The 11,158-nt window shown below is 38.9% G+C and overlaps 1 protein-coding gene across 1 annotated transcript; it reads left to right on the top strand.

Annotated features, from left to right (window-relative positions):
- Nucleotides 1-5,293: 5,293 nt before the first annotated feature.
- On the top strand, nucleotides 5,294-10,842 carry klf5b (Kruppel like factor 5b). Its single transcript, XM_059342939.1, has 4 exons — nucleotides 5,294-5,714; nucleotides 7,048-7,972; nucleotides 8,369-8,428; nucleotides 8,818-10,842. The coding sequence occupies exons 1-4, from the start codon at nucleotides 5,544-5,546 to the stop codon at nucleotides 8,994-8,996; spliced, it is 1,335 nt and encodes a 444-aa protein (XP_059198922.1). The 5' UTR covers nucleotides 5,294-5,543; the 3' UTR covers nucleotides 8,997-10,842.
- Nucleotides 10,843-11,158: the final 316 nt, after the last annotated feature.

Here is an 11,158-nt window from a genome sequence, read left to right as displayed (position 1 = left end):
TAACTAAGGAAAGCTCCTATACTACAAGGTCTGTGAATTATCTTTATAATGATTTCTGGAAGGAGACATTGCTGTTGATTTATTTCAAATGTATTTTATTTTTTATTATTTTGCTGCTTTAAGAAGGACAAACTCGTACCAAAATAATCTAGATAGATAAATAGCACAACAGGTAAGAGAAAAAACTTTTCATTTTTATTTAGGGGTGGACTATCCCTTTAAATTGGTGAAAGCTCAACAGTAAAAAAGTGCAAACACTCTGCTGTCATCAACATTGCAATGCAGAGCCAGGATTTCTTATCCAGCAAAATACAAAAACAGGTTATGCTACTCAGTCTCTCTCTCTCTCTCTCATCAGCTTGTGAGATCTAGCAACTTTTAGCATAATGAATTTAGCAGGGATGCCTTCTCTACACAGTCCATCAGGCCTGCCATCTAGGAGATTAAATTATGTCTGTAAGCATTAAAGCTTTGATGCTGTATTTGGGCGGCATGCATGCATCCATTTGCAAAATTCTATATAACAAAATTAAAAACATGGACACCTATGGAAAATGGCTTGGCACTAGCACTTAAACCCAACCACTCCAAACAGTCTGCTGACTAATGCATTTCTAATCATTTCTGTGATCAATGTTAGCTACTGCGCAATAAGATTAATCAGCCATATGCAAAGCTAGGATCACCTTGAACAAGAGAAGAAGACAGAAAAAAGGAGATAAAAGGACTGAAAGAAAGCGCCATAGCTATTATGTATAATAAGCACACCATACAGAAATAAAGCACACCTGCATTATGCACGTTTTTTCATGCCGTCGGTTTTGTGTTTGTTCGAGCGGCATTACACCGTTGTGCTCCCCTCAGCTGTGCTTTGGCATCTGTGCGTGGCCATCTCACTGCTGAATAGCTGCCTGATTATTCCAAATCTAAGGGAATATTCAAACAAGGCCGATAATGCATTCTTCCATATGATTCTCCAGAGCTGGGACAGCTGTTCAGCAGCTTTCAGTGCCATGTTCAGAAAGGGACAGATTTCTCTGCTCAATTAATAGGCCCCATTAAAAATCAGGGGGAAGTTTGACAAATGAAGCAGAGATTCAGTTTGTCTTAGACAGAAGGCTCCAAAATAACTATCTCATATAGCCGGTAAATAGCTCCGATTTAACTAGAATGATTCAGAAATGAATGTTTAACTTCGTAATCGATGGCAACACCTGATTTCAATGGGCTGAGCTGCTTCTGTGTATGCACACAAAGCCTGCACTATATGAGGAGCGCCGTTTACATTTCTAGACAATAACTGTCAGTAACTTCATCACAAGTGCAGTTGTCCAAATCAAACAGATTACAACCAGGTCAATTTCACAAAAGCTGTCCAACAAAATGATAAAACTCTAATGACAAGAATTTGTCAGCTGTATCAGACAGGAGGAATTACTGGATATCAGTGTGTCTTTGTTCGCTTCACGTCGGCCACACAGTGGTTTGAGAATGCAGAGTGGCGCTGCTATGCCGGCGCCTTGTAAAGTTTCAACTGGCAGATGAATTCTTTCAGTCTGGCTCTCTCTCTCCCTCCTTTTCTCTCTCCCTCTCCAGAACAACGAGTAGGTTGTCTGTCCAAGGGCACACCTGTAAGGTGCAGACCCTCGACAGGCTTACCTCAGTGGCCTCTCCTGCTGTACTCAAAAGGCAATTATTCCTCCCAGAAGATAGAGCACTGTCAACTTCAAACAGAGGACATTCTTTAGGCAGATTAGACTAAAATTATGTTTTATTATTTGGCCCTGAAGAATGAATTGGACTCTATTTGGTCGGTCTTTGTGGTGAAATCCAAGACAGTTTAAATGACAGAGGTATGTTTGGAGTTAGGGTAATACTCTGGTGTCTTTATGAAAGGGCAGCAGAGAGGATCAGATTAGAAGGCGAACAGCGAGAGTCTTTCAGTGCGGCTGTGCTATCATCTCTGTCTTCTTGTCCGTGCCTGTAGAGAGGTTAAATTAAATGGCTGTAATAAATGTTTTGGTCTTGCTGATGTGGTATGGCTGGCTATCAAACGAAAACACTGTGGAGAAACGGCATGGTGGAAGATCAGAGAGAGGAACAAATGGAGGGTGGGAGAACTATGTCAGCACATTACCAACATTAGAAACGGACTTGTTTTCACTTAAACCTCAATTATAATGGTGGCTCCAGAAACAATTATATTGATGAATGCTTTCTAAGTTACTGTAATTAAATTATTCCATTTAATTAACGAATTATATTGAATTTCTCCCCAGAGGACGGCATTAGCCTCATCTGCTGTTTTACAAACAGGAGTACTCTAATGTTGTGTGCTATGGAAATGATTACTAATGCCTAATGAAACTGTGTCAGATCAGATAAATGCTGTACAGAGTCAACAAGCCAAGCTTGTAACACAGCCAAACTTGAGACAAAATAATAAAGCCAAAGAAGAAATTATTGATTGTATTTTTTCAAGGGCAGGCTTTGTAAAGCTGACATCAAATAAATTATAATTCTGAGTGCCTGCCTGAGGTTTTAAAGAGAAAAAAGAAACAGAGTGTGTAGCATGCAGCCTTTTAAATAATCATTCTTGTATCATATATATTTTACTTACCTATTTTAATTCACAATAAAAAATAATCTAAAATTCACTTGTCATCAAAAACACATTCAGACAAGAAGAAAAATAACTTATTTAGAAAATTCTTAATCGCACTTAATGAAAGTGTCATTTGACTGCATAAGAAAGCATCCCATTGCTGTTTCCACTCACTGGCTAAAGAAGGTAATTATACACAGTATAAAACTGGAATGCATTAACAGTGTTAATTTGATGGTTCAGCAGTACAAAGCCACAGTACGTAAAAGCTCAAATTGAAGTTCCACTGCAGCTGACCATTGCCCTCTGGTGGGAGTGCCAAGCACCTGCTCAAAGATAGACTAAATATAGAGCACATTTCTTGTTTGTATTTCTTGTGTTACACTAAATGTCAGAACATTTAAGATTATTCACGGACAAACCGAGAGATCACATAGCTGCATATAAATATCCACGCTGTAAGTCAAGAATCAATTTCACACGCAAAACTCTAAATAATTTGATCCACAGATTCAAAGTTATTTCACCCTTTCAAAATAAAAACCCACACCGTGCTTACAGTAGCAAAGTGCTGCATGTGTTTATTGTCCTATCCCCTCTTGGCTTGGCCATATTAGTCCATGTGAGAGAGGAGAGGAGTTGTGATGCTGTAAGCACATACCGTGCATTCTCTCTCCTCCGCTGTGCAGTTGTTGGGCATATTGTGAGGTTTTAATACGGGGGATATGGAGGAAGGGCTCGGCTCACATTCGCTGTGCAGGAAGAGCCACGGCCAAGAATGACAGTTGCTCCTCTTGGAGCTGAGACATCCATGGATTTAAATTGCACTCTGAAAGGTCAGCACATGACAAGCAATCAATCAGCTCCTAATTGGATGATCAGCAGTCATTTGAATATGTTTCAGATTTTTTTTTTTTTTTTTTTTTTTTTTTTTTAACTGCATCATGAAAAATCTGAATATGTGAGCATTTTCATGGAGGGCACTCATTCTGCTAATATCAGTTCTCTGGATAATTTTAACTGTGCATCGTTAATAATATCATCATATGATTTTTTTTTTTTGGGAAAAAGGAAAAACCAAATTATATTTAATAACAATGAGAATACTTTTTTTCAGAAACATTGCAAATTTCTTAGCAGCTAAACAAAATAATAGCAGATATTTGTAAAAAAAAATATTTTAAAAATAAGACTAAATAAAATTATATCATGAGTAAAATTACATAATTTGTAAAACAAGTACAACAAAATAGAGTGAGTTATTGTAGGAGAAGGCCATAAGATAAAACTGTGCCTGTGATTCTTGTTATGAAGGGCCTGAACAGCAAAGATGTCACTTTTAATCACCAAATAAAAAGCATTAGGTTAATATGATTTTCCAGCATATGAAGAGTCAAATAAATGATTTAATATAGCGCATACTGTATCAACAGCTTATTTTCCAGCATGTTTAGCTTACACGTGTGACCTGATCTCACCTCAGAGATACTCACTATTAAAACGTGTTCAGTCAAGCCTACTGTGGGTGCAGTTAAAACATTTTAATAAGAGGACAAAAAGTGCCTGAAGAAAAACGCGGATGGGAGTGGCAGTAAATGTCACATCTAAGAATGTTTTTACACGCACTGATATTTGTTTTTCTAGCATAATGAAATGCAGCTTAGTCTTGTACATCTATGCAAATCTTGTGGTTTACTTGTGTTTCCAGTTCTTGTATGTTGCAATAGTACTCTCATCAACATCGGGTAATACTTCATACACCTGTGTGGGAAAAAAACTCAACCCTGACAAGTCAGTTCTGTTCTGTTAAGCTGAGGTATAAAGCTGCTGTCACTGTTATCTCAAGAGGGCTGGAGGTTGGATTACCGATTCTTTTTCATCGCTGAGCCAGATATTTTAGAGTATTTCCGAGGATGTAAAGAACAAAAAAGGCAGATAAAAAACATTGTGTGTCAAAGTTCCTCCAAGGTCACAGCAAAAGGTATGTAAAGAATAAAAAAATGTGCATAGGGCAACATGTGCAGTTTGGTTTATTACTGTTTAGGGAAAAGTTCAACTGCATGCAGGTTCAGTTCAGATCATCATGGCTGAATGTAAGTGTGACACACAGTGTATTTGAATGAAATGCTGAGCTATTTTGATGGAAACATCCCCTGCCAGTATATGTGTGCAGGCTTCACTGCTGGCTCAGGAATGTTGGCATCAAGTATGCAGTCCTGACAGACAGCTGCACTGCAGTGGCGTTTTTAACATGCCAGACCAGGACCCAAGCGTGCTGGAGGCTCTAAAGAAGATCAGAAAAATTGCATGAAAAAATGATAGGAAAAGTTGATTCACTGGGGTGGCAGGTGGGACACGGATAAATCATCAGTTTGGATTTGTCCATAAAAGGTCTTAAAGGTCAAAATTGATCAAATCGACCATTTATACAAGAATTTATACAAATCTGCAGTTAATTCAAGTTTTATTTTTTAAAATCCTATTTTTCTTTGGACCTAAAATCATATGTGTCACGTGAGAGTTAGAAAAGCCACTCAGCCTGTTTGACATGATCCTGAAGAACACCTATTATTTACTGACTCACTTTTATTCTGAAGTCTGGGAATAAACTGATCTTTTATGGACACACTTAACACTTCCTCTTTACCTCCACGTGTTTATTTCTACCTTCAGCCATTTCACTCCATCACACAACCACAGTATTCATTACACTACTGTCGGTTGTCCTGTTTATTTTGTACATGTTCAGCCCCGCCCTGCAGACGCGCTGATATCACGCAGTTGCGTAATTTGACAAGCCAGCGCAAAATAGGCAGAATGAACGTTTGACAGCTGGCTCTTTTTTGCTCGTACAGATTGTTCGAAAAACAAAAAGAAATACCTATGCTTAATTTATTTGTCAAAGATTTCGGATAGTTAGACTGTACCCTCTGCTTTTATGGCTGCTGCCGTGAGGAATAATGTTTGGGTTGCTCCGGGGCAGGACGCGCAGTTTCTCCATAAAACCACCGCGCCACTGACAGCCGACGGTCTGAGAGGTGAAGATCATGGACTCGGTAACACGAGGGATGCCATCCCAGGAACTTCCTCTTTTCATGATTATAATTTGGTAGGGAATTGCATTTTTCTTTTACCTCAGAGCGTCACTGTGTTTACTGCTGCCTGCTGGTTTGACGTATAAAAAAAGAAAAAAAGACTGCTGATCAAAGCAAAAATAGGCTGTTTTCATGTTCAGATGTAAGCCTAATATTTGAGGCAGGCCCTGCATGTTTGTGCGTTATAATATTCACAGCTAGTGTCCCAGCACGTGACTCGAGAAATTCGCTTTGAATGTGTGTAGCCTATTGATGATGACATTCAGGTTGAATCACAAGCAGCAGGGCATGGCTCGGCTGGGATGTGAAACGTTGCACCCCTGCTCACGAAAACTTGTGAGGAAGAGATGCATAGCGCTGCAGAGCAACTGGATGTTCTAATTTCAGCCATGTATTTCCAAACAGCTTAGGGCTGGAGCGTTTCAGAAGGGCGTCTGCTGCTTGTAACGGGAGGGGTGGGGGGTGAGGGGGGCGTCTTTGATGTGGCAATGTGCACACAAGTGCAGGCCCCAAATGCATCCAAAAATGTGTCCACACTGATAAGTTTTGTCATTTTGCAAGTAGGACTGATGTATGGTCAAAATCTTTTATCCCAATAAAGGTAATCTGGTAACAGTCTACATAAAATATACACATGGGGAATCCTTTTTTTTTTTTGTATGCTGCTGTATAAATTAAATACTCACTGTTTCCTCATTCACTGAAGAACGTATGTGCAAAATGAACATAACAGTTTCAAATGAAATTTACAAAGAAGAAATAATTTTGCAATTTGGGTTCCAAGTTGACCTTTACACATTAGTATCTGCCATTATTATGCAGTGAGAACAATGTCGTTGAGATGCATATATTGTTGTATTTTGGGGTAATGGAGCTTAAAGGTTGGAAAAACTGGTTGGCTGGTTGCCAGCTGGTGTCAATGTTTGTTAATTGGGTTGAACTGATTAATAAGTGTGATGTAAAATAACAAAACAACCCCAAAAAATAAAATTTCAAATTAAATTCCCTCAAAAGATTTCACAAAAGATTTTTTGGAGCAATTTAAGTTTGTATGTACCTGTTTAACTTGTAATCAATTCAGAAGACATAATTAATAAATTATCATATTAAATTATTGTCCACCAGTTTTGTGGTGTTTCAGCATCCATGTAGATTAGTGGGTAGTTCTAGCTATGGTTTTACGTTAAGCTTCTGGTCTTTTTTTGGGCCTTATAATATGTTTTTTAACTACAAAATAATGATGTTGCTATAATAAGTGTTACACAAAACTATATAAGTCAATAAGCCACGTAAGAGCCATTTAGATGAATGCAAATTTACAAATTTTCTTTGTTGTTTTTTTTCCAGGGTAAATCTGAGATGGACAGCTACCTGTCTCCGCACCAACAAGACATAGTCAATTCCAAAATGCGCAGGGACAGCGCTCTGATGCTGGATCCACCTTACACCGAGGACTTTGCCTCCCCGTACAGCGTCAACATGAGCCTCCTCCTCCCTGATGTCACATACCTGCACCCTGGTCTCTGCAGGACTATGAGACAGATCAAAACAGAGCCGTCTCACTCCCTGATGCACCCCACCTGTCAGGGCAACAACGCAGTGCCAGCAACAGTCCCAGAGTACCCAGGTGTTTTCACTGCAGCTGACACCGCTAGCGGTAAATTCTTCATTAAACAGGAAGTGCCAGATTTCCAGGATGTCCCCCTGTTTCAGCTTTTGAACTCTGACTTGGAGCAGCTCGTTCACGGGTCACAGCTGAACTCCATGGCCCCTTTAAGTCATCCTGTCGGGAACATCCACGTGGGCTCATTGCAGAGTTCTGGTAAACCCACCAGCAGCCCTCAGAATGGATGTTTCCCATTCAATCGACACTTAGGCCATCAGCAAAGACCAACCTATTTGCCACCCTCCCCGCCAAACTCTGACCCCCCAAGTCCAGACCGGGGGAAGGAGCTCCTGCACAATCTGTCCCCGCCTCCCTCCTATGAAGCCAGCATCGCCTCTAAGTTAACTTTTCAGACCCATAATCCCATTGATCCAGGACAGACTGCGAGTGTAGCTCCGATCCAAAATCCAGATCAGACTTCCAGTGCTGGATTAGTCCAAAGCCCAGGTCCTTCACAAGTCCAGCGTTCGAGCCTGACTCCAGTTCAGACAACGCCCAGTGTTGGCCCACTGTCTCCAGTGTTGGCCCAGTCGGCTCCAGCTAAATACAACAGAAGGAACAATCCAGATCTGGAGAGACGGCGGATTCATCACTGTGATGTTCCAGGTGAGAATTCTGCCCAGTCTGCACAACAACAACAAGGTTTAAAGGGACAGTTCACCCAAAAATAAAAATATTTTTCCTCTTATCTTTAGTGCTTTTTAGAGTAGACATTTCAAAAACTCAACTCAAATGTCTCTTTAAATAATTTGCTGGCAAACGTGGCACCACAAGCAATAGTTTTAGTGTTATATTCCAGAGAATACATCTCTAGAGCCGATATCTCCAACATTCGGCAACTCACAACAAAAATATCTAGATTATAAAATACCACTCCAGGTAAGTGTATAAATATGTATTTTTTATTTTGTGGTGAACTGTCCCTTTAATTCAGTAATACAACATCAAAATTCAAAGTACAAGCACAGTATACTGATCTTAATTAACTTTTTTCCCCCCTAGGGTGCAAGAAAGTATACACCAAGTCTTCTCATTTAAAAGCCCATCTACGGACCCACACAGGTAAAATGTTTTGAGTTGCACTTTTTATTTTTGGGGTGAAAGTGGTGATGTTGCCAGGCAGAAAAATGTACTTGGCATGCAGATGCATTCTGTCTGCTGACAGACCTGGCCCACATCTCACTGCTGTCAAATCACATAAACCCTGCAGCTCTCATAAAGGGGGCAGGGGAACAGACAGGACACGCTGTGATTTATGGCTCACAGTTGAGGCGCGTGTGTGAAGAAGTGTCCGCTTTTTCGTCACGGAAACTCATTCGTGAGTCATTTGAGATGTGTAGGAAATATTCCATACTTTTAGGTTATGTTATTTATTGAAGGAAATGTATCCAAATATGTGTCGCCCATCTGTCGTAGCTTCATTTTGCTTCATTTTTTTCCCGCTGCTGAAGGAGAGAAGCCGTACCAGTGCTCCTGGGAGGGATGTGAGTGGCGCTTTGCCCGTTCTGATGAGCTGACTCGCCATTTCAGGAAACACACGGGGGTGAAGCCTTTCCAGTGTTGTGTGTGTAACCGCTGCTTCTCTCGCTCTGATCACCTGGCCCTACACATGAAGAGACACCAGAGCTAGAAAGCCCTCTCCTGCAAGTCAATCTTTTTATTTTTTCAGTGGACAATGACCGGCACTTACAAACAAATTTAAAAAACTGTGGATTATTTCACTCACTCCCCAGTGGAGAGATTTTTAGCAGTGCTGGCCCACAACTAATTGTTACTTTTATTGTGAGAAAGATTAAATATTACTGTTGCCTTATTTTATTTCCACACGTATGCCCCGATATTGGGGGACATTTACAGAGATGTCAGTGAAAAATTATTAGCCAAATATAATAATAAAATAATATCCAGCCTCTATTTTCATTAAACTCTGTTGCACTGCAAAGTACATGAACAAGTTCAAATATCTTTTTTATTTTCATGTTTTTCATTGTACAGATCATATCAATAACGTCATTTATTTCATTAACTTAAATATCAAACTGCCGGACTGTAAGTGCAGGTATAGCATTGCTCTTAACTGGAAGGTCAAAGTTGTTTTAGCCAGCAGTTCAAAGGATTGAGGGTGTGTGTGTGTGTAATATTGAAAGTGATAGCAGTAAGTTAAAGTTGTACGTAAATTAATTGGAAGACACAGTAGGTGAAATAATACTGGGGTGAGTGCAGCGCTCACGGCCGGACTTTAACACTGCCAGATTTATGGGTGACTTTGCCACCAAGGATAACTCAAAACAAAATCTATATTTACTCGTAGCACTGAAATGAAAGAAAGATAATGGTTGTGAGATGTTAATCATATTCATTTGGACAGCATTATGAATGTTCTATGTCTATGTCCTCTTATATTGCAACATAGATATTACAGAGAGTGTTAAATGTCTTTCAAGCAGGAGCAGAGATACATCAGAATTTTTTGGTTTCAGGACTTCAGCAGATGCTGCATGATTTTATTTAATTATTGAATAACTTATTTTGACAGGGTTGTTTTGTGGCTTTTAATTCCAGCCAAGCAGCAATATAGCATATTACACTAAGGATGATGAAAGAGATGTTTGATGTTCGGCTGCAGGTCAGAGTTATTCTCCTGATGGACAGAATCCGTATGTTTATGTCGGCAAATTATTGGTCCGAACTTTGGGGGAACTTCTAACAGGATTACTGATTACTATTACTGATAATTTGTCTTCATAAGTGGGTTCAAAGTGATGTCTGTGAGCTTGAGATTTATTTATTTTTTTGACTAAGACTGGGCACCTGCCAGTCTGAACATCTGTGTAAGCTTTTGGTTTCTTTGACTACTCTCCATGTTTCAAACACCTTTTGAAAGTGCCTTTAACTGCATTTTTTTTTTTTTTTTTGGACGAATGAAAAACAAAGCTGCCCCGTTGGGACGATGTTCTTTTATCAGGTGCTCTGCTTCAATGATTCTGTACATTGGCTGCCCCTCCTTATTTCCACACGATAGCAATCTATTTATGACCAAGTTTCTTTATAATTTGAGTCAGGTTGAACGAAATCTTTATAATTTGTTTAAGATGTATATATTTTGTATCTGATGTTTAAGGATACAATCAATTGATTGTTTTTCGGGTGTGTAAAGATTTTCTTTTTAATTCCAGAGATTTTTATTTTTTAGGGGGCAAAGTTAGAAGGATCAAATTAAAGAATATTGTTACAGTCTACACTGTCATCACATTCTCCAGCCAAGAAAGCAGCTCAGCGGAGTATGTGCCAGTGAATTATTGCAATACTTTTAAAAATAGAAATATACACACAAATATTTTGACATGAAAGGCGTAACAATATTTTGTGTCATAGCTTCATAACCTGAAGATGTAGCCTAAATTGATATAAAGAAAAATAAAGTGCTATGAAGCGATGTGACCCTCACAGTGCAAATAAAAGTTTTGTGTTGAATATTTCTCTTTGAATGTCTGATTTTTTAAATATTACCTATATCATGTATGTTTTTCTGTAGATTATCTGTATTTTTTTCTATAGATTATCTGTTTTTGCATATTATATTATGTTTTTACATTGTAGGTGATCATTATAATAATAATTACCAGAACAAGAAGAAGAAGAAGAATATTGTTGTATTGAATTCTGTTTATTTATTTAACAGTTTTTGTATTTTGTATGAAAATAGCATGGCTGTATGAATTATGCAATAATGTACACAAAGGTTTAAACATCATGCATTTTTTAAATTATAGCTTCAACTGGATTATATAT

Source organism: Centropristis striata, chromosome 10 (assembly GCF_030273125.1).
Source record: "Centropristis striata isolate RG_2023a ecotype Rhode Island chromosome 10, C.striata_1.0, whole genome shotgun sequence".
Classification (NCBI taxonomy): Eukaryota; Metazoa; Chordata; class Actinopteri; order Perciformes; family Serranidae; genus Centropristis; species Centropristis striata.
Note: the sequence above shows the minus strand (reverse complement) of the source record. Positions and strands in the feature narration are given on the sequence as shown.

Bases quoted from the DNA above. Each gene is read 5' to 3' on its own strand.
- klf5b (XM_059342939.1), top strand. From the start codon at position 5,544: ATGGCTGCTGCCGTGAGGAATAATGTTTGGGTTGCTCCGGGGCAGGAC. The intron at 5,715-7,047 runs GTAGGGAATTGC...TTTTTTTTCCAG, and splicing joins CTTTTCATGATTATAATTTG to GGTAAATCTGAGATGGACAG. The intron at 7,973-8,368 runs GTGAGAATTCTG...TTTCCCCCCTAG, and splicing joins TCATCACTGTGATGTTCCAG to GGTGCAAGAAAGTATACACC.